At 40.9% G+C, this 16,909-nt stretch overlaps 3 protein-coding genes across 6 annotated transcripts; 1 reads left to right on the top strand and 2 right to left on the bottom strand.

Annotated features, from left to right (window-relative positions):
• Positions 1 to 792: 792 nt before the first annotated feature.
• Positions 793 to 6,268, bottom strand: ndufaf5 (NADH:ubiquinone oxidoreductase complex assembly factor 5). Its single transcript, XM_067259367.1, has 11 exons — positions 5,859 to 6,268; positions 5,738 to 5,778; positions 5,520 to 5,583; positions 5,335 to 5,382; positions 5,089 to 5,192; positions 4,957 to 4,996; positions 4,637 to 4,834; positions 2,349 to 2,409; positions 2,082 to 2,165; positions 1,425 to 1,507; positions 793 to 1,319 (listed from the first exon to the last, which is right to left on the bottom strand). Exons 1-11 carry the CDS (start codon positions 6,186 to 6,188, stop codon positions 1,233 to 1,235), a joined length of 1,140 nt encoding a protein of 379 aa, XP_067115468.1. The 5' UTR covers positions 6,189 to 6,268; the 3' UTR covers positions 793 to 1,232.
• A 262-nt stretch (positions 6,269 to 6,530) lies between these two features.
• esf1 (ESF1, nucleolar pre-rRNA processing protein, homolog (S. cerevisiae)) lies at positions 6,531 to 12,020 on the top strand. Of its 2 annotated transcripts, none has more exons than XM_067259159.1 (14): positions 6,531 to 6,578; positions 7,137 to 7,596; positions 7,772 to 8,124; positions 8,327 to 8,440; positions 8,553 to 8,662; positions 9,091 to 9,243; positions 9,364 to 9,478; positions 9,668 to 9,851; positions 9,952 to 10,119; positions 10,207 to 10,331; positions 10,437 to 10,524; positions 10,800 to 10,885; positions 11,128 to 11,277; positions 11,528 to 12,020. In XM_067259159.1, exons 2-14 carry the CDS (start codon positions 7,158 to 7,160, stop codon positions 11,870 to 11,872), a joined length of 2,430 nt encoding a protein of 809 aa, XP_067115260.1. In that variant the 5' UTR covers positions 6,531 to 6,578; positions 7,137 to 7,157; the 3' UTR covers positions 11,873 to 12,020. The 2 variants fall into 2 exon arrangements, with proteins under 2 accessions (XP_067115260.1, XP_067115261.1); XM_067259160.1 differs by having other exon boundaries at positions 6,551 to 6,578; positions 10,803 to 10,885.
• On the bottom strand, positions 12,014 to 16,563 carry btbd3a (BTB (POZ) domain containing 3a). 3 transcript variants are annotated; one of them, XM_067259162.1, is made up of 5 exons: positions 16,257 to 16,563; positions 14,945 to 15,196; positions 14,525 to 14,615; positions 14,274 to 14,392; positions 12,014 to 13,959 (listed from the first exon to the last, which is right to left on the bottom strand). In XM_067259162.1, exons 2-5 carry the CDS (start codon positions 15,091 to 15,093, stop codon positions 12,927 to 12,929), a joined length of 1,392 nt encoding a protein of 463 aa, XP_067115263.1. In that variant the 5' UTR covers positions 15,094 to 15,196; positions 16,257 to 16,563; the 3' UTR covers positions 12,014 to 12,926. The 3 variants fall into 3 exon arrangements, with proteins under 3 accessions (XP_067115263.1, XP_067115264.1, XP_067115262.1); XM_067259163.1 differs by lacking the exon at positions 16,257 to 16,563 and adding an exon at positions 15,338 to 15,422; XM_067259161.1 differs by lacking the exon at positions 16,257 to 16,563 and having other exon boundaries at positions 14,945 to 15,244.
• Between the last annotated feature and the right edge of the window lie 346 nt (positions 16,564 to 16,909).

Raw genomic sequence — 16,909 nt, 5'->3', positions numbered from 1 at the left:
GCTCCTATGACAAGCCCAAATGTTAGAATCCAGTGGTCTGAGTTATTTTCTTAATTCAATTTTTTTCATCTTTAGTATGTCGTTGTGTGTAGTATCACTTCCTGGCTGGATTGGTACATTGTCATTGGAATCGCAGGTTTGTGGTGGGTTGGATGCAGAACAGTTCAGATAGACAGATGGTTTACAATTGCAGAGGTAAATGCAATTGAGTCCAATTGTGAAACCCTTATTGTTAGTGACATTTTGTCTCCTGTTAAGCCAAAACGTTCTGATAAGTCAAACAGTCCATCTATAACAATGATGAGGTCCACCAACTTTCCATTGTGTGTGTGTGTGCATATATATATATTTTACATTTGTATATTAGTAACACTGAATGGTTACTTTACTACTTAAATTACTAATTACAGAAATATTCTAATTCAGTGAAACACTGTTGACAAGTTGTCATTCCTTAAAGAAAAGATGAATTTACTGTCATAGGCATTGCATAGACACCCAGAGTTTCTCAAGACTGGAATACAGACTTAGCTAAAAACATCTAGACTCTCAATGATGAGTAGAAATCAGACGACTGGAGTACTTTTAACCACAGAACTTTTTCAACTACGAATAAGGAGTGTCACTATTGATACAGACTGTTTATCCAGAATGTTCATCCAGTGAATGTGGGTTTTCGTGTCATTAGTGTGACTGCCCCCAGAGCAGAGGGTTGTGATTTGTTTTTGTGCTCCAGCAAAATATAGATGAAATTACCATGACTGAGTGAACTTATTGTGTGGAAACAACAGGCAAGTAGACCGATTTTATTTTTAAATGCCAGTTTTTTTTATATTTGTGAATTTACAGAGAGGCTACCACTTCAGTTGTTTACAGAACTATCTATTTAAGCTTGATGTTAAAGTCATCCCAAAACCTGTCACCAGACAAATGAGTTTGTTGCACATTTAGCCTTCCATCTTTATTCTGTGTATTAAATTCCTGGTGTGAGTGGTGCATTCGTCTTTAATGTTCTGAGGTAACAACCAAAAGCAAAAAATATATACGTCTCAACTAATAGTTAATAAGTGGACTTGTGAAAGATATTGAAACCGTTTGGTTGCACAACTTAGACACTTTGGTTTGGGTGGTCTCTGCGATCTGACTGTCTGGCGTCTTTTCTTTTTCATTCTGTTTTTACCATAATGTTCAAGTACAACAAGAAACATATTTCACTCTCCATTGATCCTTCTCTATGATTTGTCTTTGGTAGCTGGCTGGCCAATCTTCGAAAGGTCCGCAAAAGACACATTTGCAGAGCCTCTTTTTAGTGGTTTGGCCTGCCATACAGAATCAAAACAAAAAAACATTGAAGACAAATATAATCTTAAAGAAATTCTGTTTATTCAATGACAATGAAAAATCTGCAACATGTGATATCATACCTGTGAGTCATGAGGTTTCCAGCCAATCATGTAAAGAATCTCAAAGGTGGCAGGGATGGAGCCGTCCTCATTTCCGTACATCTCTGTGGAAAATACCACTCATTCAAGCTTTTAAAGATGCATTCAAGACTTGAAGTCTCGAGTGACTGCAGAGTGTACAGTCTTTTGTTCAATTTCAGCATTAACAAGACAGATTCGTCACAAAAGCTGATCATGGACTTAATTTATTAGTTTCTAGTGTGGCATTAACTTTTAATTGTTTTGTGCTGTCTTGAACTACACTGGTCCATATTCTGTTCAGCACAGTTGCAAAAACAAATGTAGAAGCATAAAGGGTACATCTCAGCTTAGTCTTTACTATTACCATGCTACTACTTTACTGTTATCTCAATGGTATGTTTTGAAATGACCCATACGTTTTCCATAAGAGCAAGAGTATAACTAATTTTGCATGTGTGGTGTTATTAAAAATAGTTATTCTGTACTTCTGCATGACAGTTTTAATAGTATTAGGAGAAACTTTATCACACAACCCACCCCTTTAGCTTTGGAGGAAATTAGAAAATTGCCAAATGGACAGATGTTGGGTCATTGAGTAGAATTTGTTATGGCTCATGAGTAAACATGAATGTGAGTGTAATGAAGTATTCTTTTTACCTTGGTAAATTGCTGCAGCAGCTAAAATTGTGTCTCTGTGTAGTAGTGACTTCCTGTTCCAAGCACAGTTGCTCTCACCCATACCTATAAAGATATGAAATGTGAATGTGTGTGTGTGTATATTTATACACTTTTATTTTGTAATTATTTTACTGTTAAGACATTATGAAGAGAATACAAACAATTACTAGGTTTCTTAAGAAAATGTACAGGACACACAGTGAAGCACTGCCTCATGTTTCCATAGCAGTAAGCCATATACAGTACCTTGCAAGTCCTTCATGACCTCAAGAATTCCAGGATAGAGAACCTGTATATCATCAATGTCCTATGAAAAAGGAAAACATTTTATGACAGATCGAGCTGGGGCCTATTCCATAAAGCCCGCTCAAAAAAAGATGGGATTAAAGTCCCAAGCCTGACTTGAATAAACTTAACAAGTCAATCGGAGCTAAAAAGACCAATTCTAATTCATGAAATCCGACTAATCCTGTTTCAAGTAGTCAAGATAATTGCAGGTGCACTCTATTCTTAACATGGGCTAAGCCTGACCGTTAGCTTGCCCCGGACCAGGTTAGTTTTGCAGCATAAGTTGCTATAGTAACTGAGCTTGAACTACATTGAGCTGGCTTTATGGAACCGACTGGAATCAACTAGAAAAGAATCAGACTATGACATAAACCTGGCTTATTCTGTAAACTCACTTTATGGAACAGGCCTCTGCTCATTAGACAGCTGTTTTATGTTTTAACTATTCCAAGTTTAACGTTTATTTGCCATTTGCAACACGTTAAGGGTTACAGTTAGGTCCGTAAATATTTGGACATTGACACAATTTTCATCATTTTGGCTCTGTATACCACCACAATGGATTTTAATTTCAGGGTATTTACATCCAAATCAGGTGAACGGTGTAGGAATTACAATACATTTTATATGTGCCCCCCCCCCCCCCTTTTTAAGGGACCAAAAATAATTGGACAAACTAACATAATCATAAATCTGTCACTTTTAATACTTTGTTGCAAATCCTTTGCAGTCAATGACAGCCTGAAGTCTGGAACCCATAGACATCACCAGACGCTGGGTTTCGTCCCTGGTGATGCTCTGCCAGGCCTCTACTGCAACTGTCTTCAGTTCCTGCTTGTTCTTGGGGAATTTTCCCTTCAGTTTTGTCTTTAGCAAGTGAAATGCATGCTCAATTGGATTTAGGTCAGGTGATTGACTTGGCCATTGCAGAACATTCCACTTCTTTGCCTTAAAAAACGCTTTGGTTGCTTTCGCAGTATGCTTCGGGTCATTGTCCATCTGCACTGTGAAGCGCCGTCCTATGAGTTCTGAAGCATTTGGCTGAATCTGAGCAGATAATATTGCCCGAAACACTTCAGAATTCATCCTACTGCTTTTGTCAGCAGTCACATCATCGATAAATACAAGGGAACCAGTTCCATTGGCAGCCATACATGCCCACGCCATAACACTACCTCCACCATGCTTCACTGATGAGGTGGTATGCTTTGGATCATGAGCAGTTCCTTCCCTTCTCCATACTCTTCTCTTCCCATCATTCTGGTACAAGTTGATCTTGGTCTCATCTGTCCATAGGATGTTGTTCCAGAACTGTACAGGCTCTTTTAGATGTTTTTTGGCAAACTCTAATCTTGTCTTCCTGTTTTTGAGACTCACCAATGGTTTACATCTTGTGGTGAACCCTCTGTATTTACTCTGGTGAAGTCTTCTCTTAATTGTTGACTTTGACACAGATACGCCTACCTCCTGGAGAGTGTTCTTGATCTGGCCAACTGTTGTGAAGGGGTTTTTCTTCACCAGGGAAAGAATTCTTCTGTCATCCACCACAGTTGTTTTCCGTGGTCTTCCGGGTCTTTTGGTGTTGCTGAGCTCACCAGTGCGTTCTTTCTTTTTAAGAATGTACCAAACAGTTGATTTGGCCACACCTAATGTTTTTGCTATCTCTCTGATAGGCTGAAAAATCAAAACAAACCTAACGATGGCTTGCTTCACTGATGGTGACAGCTCTTTGGACTTCATATTGAGAGTTGACAGCAACAGATTCCAAACACAAATACCATACTTGAAATGAACTCTAGACCTTTTATCTGCTCCTTGTCAATGAAATAACGAACTCCCTTTATGAGGGAATAACATACACCTGGCCATGGAACAGCTGAGCAGCCAATTGTCCAATTACTTTTGGTCCCTTAAAAAGGGGGGGGGCCACATATAAAATGTATTGTAATTCCTACACCGTTCACCTGATTTGGATGTAAATACCCTGAAATTAAAGCTGAAAGTCTGCACTTAAAGCACATCTTGATTGTTTCATTTCAAATCCATTGTGGTGGTATACAGAGCCAAAATGATGAAAATTGTGTCAATGTCCAAATACTTATGGACCTAACTGTACGTACACTGTAATCTTGGGTCCTGCTCTCCTTTACAGTTTCCTATCAGTTTGACCTAAATCCTATGTTGTGGTTATAAATTTGAATTTCTAACCTAACACTAAATCAACATGTTGCCATCTAAGCTCTTACCACAGTGAGCATGTTGAAGCCTGCCTGGCCCAGCAGGTTGCCCAGGTCAGTGACCGCTGTGTAGGGGGACACATGTGGGGAGAACCCCCCCTCCCTCTCCAGCTCAGCCAGTTGCAGGGAGCACCGCAGCTCGTAGAGGGTCTCCCCACCCACCATGGCCCCGATGAACACTCCATCAGGCTTCAGGACTTGGTGGATCTGGTGAGGGACAGATAATGACCATGTTCAATTGTTACCTACCCATTCAATTTTCCCATCTCCACCCACTGAAATCTACGAAGTGAGCATGGATATATGAACATCTCTTAGTCAAATATCACCTGTCTCAAAGCTCCTGGTAGATCATTGATCCAATGTAGACTATAGGAAGCAGAAAGTTGGATACAATAAAATGTATAGCCAATTGCTGTATCTCTAAAATAAAGAAACAACTGCCAACTATCACATATTACCTCAAACTGCTGACCACTAGGTCAAATGTGTTTTCTTTGAATGGCAGAAACTCCTCATCTGCTTGGAAACAGTGTGTGGGGATCTCAATCTTTCTCGTTTGTCTCTGGGGATAAAATATGCAAATCATTCAGGAACCTTGTTCCTGTTCCATGTTAATTTCCTACAACACATTACTTAGAAGTAGCCTATCACATATTAAGCATAAGTTTTTTCTTGTGCTTAAGACATTTCACAACTTTACCCACCAAAGCATTATCTGAGATTTCAGTGAGAAAGAGACACTCAACCACTTCCTGCAAATAAAAACAAAATCTTAAAATTCACTCAGTATGTAATATCTATACACTATAAATTCCGAAAACGTCCAATATCTAGGCATAATGAATTCATAGCTTAATTCCCTTGTCTATAGACATAGAGTACATTGTACCTTGCTCAAATGTTCAGCTATGTGACTCCTTCCAGAGCCAATGTCCAAAGCCAAGGGAAATGTTCTGTTGGATGCCGAGTCGCAAACGGAATTGTGCATTACTTTCGTTAGACACCAAGCCTTTCGCTTTGAATACTTTCCCTTCACATCAACTGAAATTTTGTAAACTACAGACATGTGTCCTATAGAAGGCCTAATTTAAAATGTGCTTGTCCTACCTTGCAATGTCGTATACCCTATCCGCAACTCTGCTGCCAACCTGCCAAGAGGAAACACACCAAGTATGCCGAGTCAGATATGTGTTAGCTGTACATTGTGCATGGTCAACATACCACCCACCTCATCTCTCAGGTAGTCGTATTTGTCAGCATCTTGTAGTGATGCTGCCCATTTCTTCTGTTTTCTTTTCATTGTCCGGTCAAATATATTCATTGTAGTTCCAGACCTGCTTGACAGCTGCCTATTGAAATCAGTCCACTGTGAACTCCAAGATTTGGATGCTATCAAGTTGCTTAATGAGGATATCCTTGAATGAACTGTCATGACATTCCTGCTAGAAAGAGCTTCTGGATGTTTTCGTGGTACAAGGAACCTCATGCTACCCATTTTCACGATTCTCCGGCAGACACAGCTTCGATTGAGAAAACAATTACCTACTGTGCTGTTCATGATGGAAAATAATTAACGCGCTAAAGGTAAGTATAATGTTGAAAACGCGTTGCACAACAGACTACTCTAAAGTTCTCCTGTCTTCCTGTCGTCCCCATTGAATGACCTCAATAACAGAAAACGCGAATAAAGCGGAACTGGATTCTCCAGAGAAAATGTGGGAAAATGTTTACTTGTGCAATCCACACATGTTCTATTATAATGAAAGTATGCTTTGATTTAGTCAGTATTAATGTTATTATAAAATACAAATAAATTAAATGCAGACTTTATTTATTTTAATTCTGAGCCATTCCCCACATTGTACCACTTCAGACACCGTAGGAAAAGTGCATGCTGGGACAACACGTGGATCCTGAGGATATCACAGAAACCGTTGTGGTTGTTTTGGTAAGCGTTTACATTGCCAATATTCTCAGTTATTAGTGGATTGTCTTAATTTGGAGATAGATTTTATATATTATCTTATCACTGTCGTCCTTAATCAATCTTCATTGGGAGTTGTTAACATGTGTGTCAATATGACTATGAGCTATCTTATAAGGAGCTAGCTAGCTCTGACTCTAGCTAGTACCTAGTTAGTTTACTCAACACTTAGGTGAAAACCCAGGTGAAATATTAAGTCCAAGGATATGTGTAAGCAGTGGCATTTGTTTCCCACAGATAAGTGTATTGAGTAGCACGTTAGCTACATATAGCAAACAAGCCACATAGTACGCAGTTACTTGACTAGCAAACATCATAGTTCCTGAGCTCCTAGAGCTTTTACCTAGAAACACAAAGATTAGTCGTGTAGTTAACCCATATATTTTTGCTTTTGTACACATGATATGTGAATGCCCATAGTAGAAAAAGTGGGGTGGAATGTTATTCTCCATGTTTATATGAAACGTAATCAGTACATCTTAAAGTAGTTAGTAATAAACATAATCTCTTTGTTTCATACAGTGCTTGGAGAATCTTGCCATCATGGCTTCTAAAAAGCACCACGGCAGTGATGACCGCTTCCTCAAGGTGAAGAAGGACCCGCGCTTCTGGGAAATGCCAGAGAAGGAGCGCAAGATCAAGATTGACAAACGCTTCCAGTCCATGTTTCACGATGAGCGGTTTAAGCTGAAGTACACGGTGGACAAGCGTGGCCGACCCGTTAACCACACCTCTACGGAAGACCTGAAGCGCTTCTACAACCTCTCTGACTCTGAGCAGTCCGACGAGGAGGATGGGAAGAATAAGAAAAAGAAGGAGCAGGTGAAGAAGAAAGAGAAGACCAAAGCAAAGTTGGATTCTGCTGTGGGAAAGGACACAGACAAAAGTGAAAAACCTTTAGAGACGGGAAAAAATGTGAAGCCCAAAGACTGTGACTTCAAAGGAGCCCAAACTGTGAGAGGAGTAAAAGTCTTTATGGAGGGTAAGTGAAAGATGTTCATGACAACCTTTTGGTGTTGTGTTGAAGAGGAGTGAAGTGAATGCTCAAAACCTTGGAGATGTTTTGTTTTTGGAATTTTGAACTAAATTGAGACTGTGCATTGTCATATGAACTCACTAGGTTCAGTAATGCTAATAATTGTTTTTTCTTGAGACAGGTGAGGAAGATGATGATGAGGAGCCAGGTATTGATGAAGATGATGAGGATTTGGCAAAGGTGGACGTGGGAGACAGCATGTCAGATGCAAGTGAGGATGGCGATGAAGACAAGGTGGATGAAGATGAACCGGAGGCAGGAAGTGACCTCGAGGGCGAGTCAGAGGACGAGTCTGGTTTGGAGTCAGACGATGACAGTGACAGCGGGCCAGATCTTGCCAGAGGGAAAGGTAATGTGGAAACAAGTTCAGACGAGGACGAGGAAGACGAGGTAGAGGCCATCTTGCGTCACGAGGAAGAGGAGATCGAACATGACTGGGGCGAGTTGTGCAAAGATGCACCACGGACTGAGGACGTAAGTTAAACTGTAGGAATATTGTGGATTCTAATTGTGTAGTGATCATGTAAAAAGGCTCAGTAAGCAAAGATTTCAGTAACTGAACTAAAAAATGATCCTGAGATAAACCCTTTTATTTTAACAAAAGTTACTTTGAAATGTAAGGGTTTCCACACTGCCTTTGAATTTGAACTGGCATTAAATACTTATGACCAATCAGGTAACCAAGAGACTGGCTGTGTGTAACATGGACTGGGATAGAATGAAAGCCAAGGACTTGCTTGCGTTGTTCAACTCCTTCAAGCCCAAAGGAGGTGTGGTTCTCTCTGTGAAGGTAATGCTACCCTGATTAATCTGTATTTGATCTGGATTAGATGCACTCCTTTAGTTTCAGTTGAATGCAGCAGGTGACTACTTCAATGCTTTGTTGCATTTGATTTGTCCAGATCTACCCATCTGAGTTTGGGAAAGAGCGGATACAGACGGAACAAACACAGGGTCCGTTGGAGCTTATGGCTTTGCCTGAGGACCCAGAGAAAGACACAGAGGAGGAAAAGTAGGCCCTACACTATTCTGCAAAAACATCAGGTTGAATGACTATACTGTGTTAAGGGGTGGTCACTTGAGACACGCAAACCAATCAGTGTGAAGGTGCTTTTATTTTTATATACTTTGCAGACTTTTTAGTATCTAAATCTGCCTTAACAATCTGCCTCGGCTGTACTATAACTGTCATGGGGACCTGAAAAAAACGATCGTAGATAATTTAGTAACCATTACTGTTAATTTAGTTCATGAGAGACAAGCATGTACCAGACCTAGCGAACTTGCGCGTTTCATGCACTCCTTTACAATAAAAGTTATAAAAGTATGGGTCGTCTACCTGGCCAGTGAAGAGCTGATATACAACCGTCTTGTTAAGTAAAAATTCTTGCTATGGATTGATACCAAAAAATTATAATTTTAAGTGTGTTTGTCTCCCAGGATTTACAGAGAGAAGATGCGAGACTATCAGTTCAAACGGCTTAAGTATTACTACGCTGTGGTGGAGTGTGATTCGTTGGATACTGCCGCCAAGATATACGAGGAGTGTGATGGCTTTGAGTATGAGAGCAGCTGCTCCATCCTGGACCTTAGGTAAAAGGAATGAGGTCAATCAATAACAAATTGTAAAATAGTACACTATAAGTTGTATAAAATACACTTTTTGTTGCTATATAGTAAATTGTAAATCCTGTGTCACATAAATCCTGACAGGTACATACCTGATGATATGATGTTTGATGATGAGCCAAAGGACATGGCCACAGATGTTGACCTGTCTGTGTACACTCCAAAATGCTTCACCTCAACAGCATCAGCCACGTCCAAGGTTAGGCAAACTGACAAAAACTTTCATTAATTAATCTACGTTGACTTTCAATTTAGCAATACAACAGACTTTAAGAAGCACGGTTATGTCTGGGCTATGAGTGATGTTTTTTGGCTTAAATGCATGTTTTATAAGACTCAAAAAACACAAATGGCTATTTTGAGCTAAATTTCACTTTTCAATTGTCAGGTGGAGTTAACATGGGATGAGACGGACCATGAGCGTATCACTGCCATGAACAGGAAGTTCAACAAGGAAGAATTGCTGCAGATGGACTTTAACGCCTACCTGGCCTCCTCCAGTGAAGAGGAGGACGAAGAAGAAGGGGAGGGATTGATTGAGATGAAAGTACAGGAGAAGGAACTACCAAAAGGTATGAACAGAACACATTTAACAGTTAAAGGATCCTTCTGGAACACTGTGTTGCCTTTTTCCAATTGTTGTATGTTTGCTTTTTGTCTTTGACAACCTAGCTGAAGAACAAGAAGCTTTCGTTGAGGAAGTGCGGGAAAAGCCTGCAAAGGGGAAAAAGAAGAGTGCCGAGCAGATCGGCAAATACAGAGAGATGTTGAAGAACATCCAGGACAAGAACAAAAAGCACCAGGACAAAGACATGGAGATGGAGATCACGTGGGTGCCAGGTAGGAGGCCCAAACTATGGGGGAGATGATTGAGCATGTGTACGGGGCAGTTTATTGCTGGGATTTAAGCATTTTAGTTTTTGTTAGGCCTCAAAGAAACAACAGAACAGTTGGTGAAGAAGAAGCTTGAAGGAAAAGACAATATGACACCCTGGGAAGAGTTCCTTGAAAAGAAAAGGGACAAGAAAAAACAGAAGACAAAAAACAAGCAGGTGAGCATCAAGGAAATAGCTGCTACAAGAACAACAAAACTACACATTTTCTGAAGCAAACATACACACAATATACTTTGTTAGATGGAATTGTCTTTTTGTCAGGCGGCTGAATTGGACCTCAGCGACGATGAGCTTCCTCCAGATGTTGATCTCGATGACCCCTTCTTTGCTGAGGAGCTTGGATCAGTGGGTAAGTGCCCTTGTTATTACATATTTAGGAAACTGTAATATATTCTGTTTAGTCAGCCATCATTTTAATGTGACGTGAAATGGAATCCACTAGCTCGCTAAATAATGATTTTTTTAAATTTAATTGATATCCTTTGTGTAACCTGCAGTAATGATATTGCCATGCGAGTGGTGCTATTCCACCATTATTGAACATGTTCATACATACAAAAATAACAAAAGATTTTTACCATTTACTATTTGTTTTACTTATCTTTCTCAACCTGTGCTTTTCAGTAGACCTGAAAAAGAAGACAAAGGCAAAGAAAAACAAAAAGGAAGAGAGAACGCCGGAAGAGGAAGAAGCGTTGGTGAAGAGAAAGGTTGGTATTGGCATGACAGATAGCTAGATCGATACATAGATGCATCGGAAGGCAATAAGCATGGTAATGATACAGCTAGTTTTGCGGACTGAAACTTTAATGTAGTCCTTTTCAATTCACTTCAATGCTCTCTTAAAATGGACTCTTGAAGTGTTTTGGTAATGTCTCCGTCACAAGGGAACTCAAATTAAAGTGAGCCTTTTTCAAATGACTGGAGCCTTCGCTTTCTTGGGTGTCTCTAGGCTGAGATGGCATTGCTCATGGACGATGAGGACGACGACAAGCACAAACACTTCAACTACGACAAGATTGTGGAGGACCAGAACCTCAGCAAGATTAAGAGAAAGAGACTGCTGAAGAAGGACACGGCCCAGGAAGAGGACAACTTTCAGGTCAGAGAATCAATAGGTTTGCTGGTGGGTCGTCTGGACCCATAGAATCGCAGCACTTAGAAAAACACTTTGTTACCTGACAGATTTACTGTGTGAGAAAGAATATAGTAAAATAAGATAGTTTACTCTGAATTGGAAGTACAATTTGTTTCATTTGCTGTTCTTTTTTCTGGATTTGCTTTGAGTAGTTTGATTTAGTTTGAATGTTTAGCAAAAGGATGTAACTGTTCCACCCAATGGTCTTTGACAGGTGGACGTTCAAGATCCTCGCTTCCAGGCCATGTTCACCTCCCACCTGTACAACCTGGACCCGTCCGACCCTGGCTACAAGAAGACCAAGGCCACGCAGAGCATCCTAGAGGAGAAGCAGCGCCGCAGGGAGCAGCAGCAGAGCTGCCACCAGGTGGCGCTAAAGAGCTTAGAGTCCAGGAAACATGAAATGGGGGCAAACAAACAGGAAAAAGCTGACAGCAGCTGCTCAGCTGTGTTCGATCCCTCTAAGAAGGCCATTGACCCGGCTCTATCTATGCTTATTAAATCGATTAAAAACAAAACGGAGCAGTTCCAAGCAAAAAAGAAGCCGAAGACCACGTAGGATTTACCTGTAGTGAATTACTGTCTATAAAAAGCGATGGCCTGTTCTGAGCCATTTCCAGGACCATGTCACTGCATTTCTTTGTGATAGAGATGCACTTGGGAGAAATAGTCAGAAATATATTATACTCTGGACAACATCTCCATATAATGTTTAATAGTATCTAACAACGTCAATAAGTGTAAATAGAAAAACAGAAGAAAAAAATAACAGAATTAGATAGCTTTGTCATTATTCAAACATGGCACATTCATAGGTCCATCAGCACTGTCACAATTACAGTACAAAGTTATTCTTTGATTCTTTACTGCCTGTTAGAATACACCACCTAAACACAAGCTAGTGGGGGGGATACAAAAAACGTTCCCCTTTCATATAGGGGGTTCAGCATATGATTAAGTTATACTGGACCATGAGTAGATTATGTGTATGCTTACATACAAAAGGTTAGTATTTACATAAAAACCTTTTAATGATTAAATAAAACATTGGTTTAATCTGAAGACACACAAATGACAACGGATTGACGTTCAACAACATTTTTGAATACAAAACCTTAGAAATTGCACCATCTAAATTGTTGACAATTTCTCAAGTTAGAAATACAAAAATATATGTAGTGTTTCTCGAAACTGTTGAAATATTTTGTACTAAAGTCATATCTTGAGTCATTGTCATTTGTAGTGTAACACATATCAGGAATGTAAGAGTGGGGGGGAAATACACTGCATACTTGTGCTGTTTTTGATTAAATGTTAGGTTGCAAGGACAACATTTATACGGAGTGAAACACTTTGCACATTATCCTTCATTTGACAGAAATAGTTACTTTTTTGTTGCTTTTGGTCACCACAACCCTGGTCCTTCACACTGACTTTTAAGGCAGAATATTTCAAACTCTTCCACTCGGTTTACAGAAACATGTTAAATACGCAAGACTTGATGCATGAGAACATCCTGAGAATAAATCCCATCTCCATCGGTTTTCCTACCCTTCCAAAATGGCAGTATCAGACAAAAATCGCCCTGGATTTTAAAAGTGGCATTTAACATTTCAGGCGTAGAAGATGAGTTCTGGGATCTGACCCCCTTGCACACCTGTTCCGTTGGTACTGTCTGAGGAACACTGAAACTGGAAGGTCACCTTCCCACACTGCACCTCGGTCATACCCTCCTGACCAAAATAACTCAGCTCATTGCCGTCCAGCACCACGCTGGCCGTGTAGAACGTGTCCGGCTCAATCTGCACCGGGTACTCGAACCACACGGGGAACGTACTGCTGGAGCCGTCGGAGAAGTACTTGATGAGGCTCTGGCCCAGGGACACTCCCTGACGCTTCAGCTCGATTTTGGCGCTGTACTCTGCCGAGCCGCAGCTAGAGCCGTACAGACCAAAGCCGGCAATGAAGACGCGCTTGTCCACGGCGAACTGGATACTGTCGCAGCGGCCCCTGTAGCGCCACTGGTTGCTCCGGTAGGCGCATGACTGGAAGCGATGGCAGCGTTGTGGAGACAGGCCTTTGCGGGGGTTACTGACAAAGAGCAGATCGGGCTTCTTGGCAGCTGTGTACCACAGGAAGATGTCGTTGGTCTCGTTGAGTGTCAGCACACCGGACTGCGCTGCTCCATTGGCAAAGTCATCCAGCGCCATGGTCGGTATACGGATGAGGTAGATGGCTTTGCCCAGCACCAGGCGCTTGTTCTCGATGGTGGGCTGCAGTTCCTGCCGCTGGCATTCGGCTTCGGCCCAGCTCAGTGCCGCCTCGAACACCACCATCTCCTTCGCATTGAGGGTCTCGCGACGCAGGATGCTCTCGAGGGTCTGTGCGTCGATGTCGCAGAAGCCCTCCGAGCGGAGTGCTAACTCGGCCTGGGCATCAATCACCTCCCAGCAGCGCTGTGTTAGGTCGGGCTCTTCAAATAGGCAGCTCTGGGACAGCAGCACGCAGGCATTCTTGGCACTCAGACTCGTCTCCAGGAAGTTAACACAGGCTCGTGCCAAATGAGGCACTATGTACTTTTTAGCAGCATAGAGGGTAGCCAGAACAGAGTCGGCACACAGGTCTATCTCGTCACAGTAAATGTACCTGTAATGTCAAGTGTAGATATGTTTAGTTGACAAAACTTGTAGAAGTCATGCAGGAAATGGATAATATCTGTTATGTGACCTCTAAGAAAACTCAGCATTAAGGGTTAACCCATAAAATGAAAGTTAACTGTCATCAGCTATTGTGATGACAATGTCCACATCAATCACAGGATAGAAAAAAACTGCTCAACTGAACATCTTTTGTCAGAAACCAATGGAGGCTCACGTGATGTTCTCTTAGAAACACATAGTAGTCGTCCGTAACAGTCAGATCCACATGCTTGGATCTTGTATATGAGAAAATAAACTTACTTCAACATCGCCAGAAAAGAGGGAGGTTCAACGTCAGGTATACGGATCTCTTCCTTATCCTCAGCCAGTTCACCATAAAACATGGCATGGAAAACTGAACTTCCAACAGCCAGAACATACTGAGAAGCAACATAGAAAATAAATAGGTAGTAGGTGAACCAGAAGGAAAAAAAATAATGTATTGGTGTTTTTTTAAACAAAATATCTAGACATTACAGTAATTTGCAACTGGAAAAGAAGAACAAGCTTACTTTGTGCCCTGGGACTCGTTGGGTCCCACCTGGAGGGCCCACAACAAAGTGAACATCTGCCATTAACTCACTGTTGAACATGACTGAGTTCCTGTGAATGAATCATATGATGAAGGTGTGGCATTGGTAAGAAGACGTAAATACAATTTAAAAAAATAGTTAAACATGTCAGTAACATTTTTACTGTCCTACACCACCTGATGATGCAATGGCAACAGGGTTCAATTTCAGCCAGTTAACTTAATATAGAGGGTATTGATATCTGTTATAAGCAGCCTGTCTCAATCATAGTCTTTGTGCCTATTGTCCTGCATGTGAGAGGCTTTGTAGTAGTACATGCGTTCTCATCATTTAAGTTACAAGAACAATTTGGACTGCAATCAATAGCTGCAGGGGACAATACTTGGGCACAGCACACACCTTTCTCGAATGGTAGGATACAGTCCTTGCCAATTAAAACTGTGTATTGTGTTGTTGTTGTTCAGATTCTGCTGCTGGTACTGCTGAACAGATGTACTAGCGGAGGCACAAGTGACCGGCGTCTTAGTGGGAAAAAGCTCTGCAGCCATCTTCTTCCCACGTTTGATTAAATGAGTGATCTCATGGCAGACTTGGGGCCAATAAATATTGGTGTTAATGTAGGGTGATCTTTCAGATTTCGGATCCAGGCCTCTGTAAGCACAAGGGAACATGAGCAATTACTAAGCTAAACAGATATTAAAGATGATCATTGATACCCAATATAGAGAAGTAAAATAAAAATGTGCAGATGTACTGTATAAACAACTACTATAGCAGGCATCTGTCACTAACCCTCCTCGGAAAAGAGGCCAAGTCAGTAGAATCAGATTTCTTTGTTTTTGTAGCCAGTCTAGCAAACGTTCTCCTGAATTTGGGCGAGAGGGTACTACGGTTTAGCTCTTAAAGGCAGGGTAAGCAACTTCATTTTGACAATTCAAACCAAAATATTTGACTCATTTCAAAGCCACTCCCACAAGCTACAGTAAAGAGCAATGAGAGGAGGGGCAGAGTGCGCGCAGGTAGGTAGGTAAACAGGTAGCCCATTCAATCAATAGTCAGGCTACCCCTTAATGATTGGTCTTTTATTACAGTATTCTGACGCCCACTAATGTCGGACTTATTTCATATTACGTTCAAACGTGTAGATATATTGGTTGCTATCAAGACGTGAAGTTACTTATGGCAAATATGACAAAAAGTGCATCTTAACAACATTGCCTACCCTGCCTTTAAGTCTCATTCCCAGTCTTGTCAGTTTTTGTGTTTAGCAGTAAATCGACGATCTTATCAGCCAGGTATTCTAGCTAGTTGTGTATAGGGTTGCTTTATTGTGATCAATACGCAGGCAATTGGGAAGTTATCTTGACAAACTGGCTAGGCTAACTAGGTAGTGCTAACCGACTAGATAGCCGAGCTGGCAAGATAATTAGGCCCCTTGCTTTGATATGTCACGATTGCCAGCTATAAATACTATTACAATACTATGCAACACCAAAATTGAATTGATCTGCTACAACACAGCTCTACCAGTTCTCCAAATTTCAGCTGCCAAACTACTGTAGTAAGCTACTGTACAGTAGCTATCTGACTGAGTTTTCAACGTTAATAGATTGCTAGCCAGGTAGCAATGCTAACAATACGCATGTAACGCTAGCCATTCTGTCTTGCAGATAAAATATTGGTGTCATTACAATATACTTTAGCTACTTACCTGGTTCCACAAGCCAATCATGCACCTACTGCTGTACTAGTCGATATAGCGATGTGCTGTTAGGTTGTGCACATTGTAGCTAGTTACTACACAGTAATGATGTCACCATCACACAGCCAGCTAGCTCTCAATTGTAGCTATAGTCTAGCTCGTTACAGTAGTTGTTGTTTCTAACGACGCCAGCAAGACAAAGAATCAACTAGTTAATTATCCACTTAAACGCTGCCAAGTTATAGTCGTATTTTGTTGCATGGAAATGTATTGTATGGGCATAAGTATCCAGCTAGCTAGCTACTAGCTAGTTTAATTCGATAACTTGTAGACTATGTTATTGTTACTAAAGTTCCCGACAATTCCTGTCACCAGTCACAAAGAGGGCGGTGTTTACTAGCAGTCTTCCTAATGCTTTAAACTGACCTTCTTTACGCCATAGCCAACATGTTTTAAACAATTACGTATTCAATTGAGACAATTGTCAAATAATGTGGAAAATCGACTGAAATATTAAATATTTAGGTGAGTAGGCTCACCTAAATATTTAATATTTCAGTTGTTGTAATCACGTGTCACACAATGGCACATATATATTTTCTCAATGCAATTGTCCTGGCTAGACTAGCCTGCATATGGTAGAAAATTAAAAGATTCAATTT

The sequence above is a fragment of the Osmerus mordax genome, chromosome 21 (assembly GCF_038355195.1).
Source record: "Osmerus mordax isolate fOsmMor3 chromosome 21, fOsmMor3.pri, whole genome shotgun sequence".
Taxonomy (NCBI): Eukaryota; Metazoa; Chordata; class Actinopteri; order Osmeriformes; family Osmeridae; genus Osmerus; species Osmerus mordax.
This window is presented reverse-complemented; position numbering and strand designations above follow the sequence as displayed.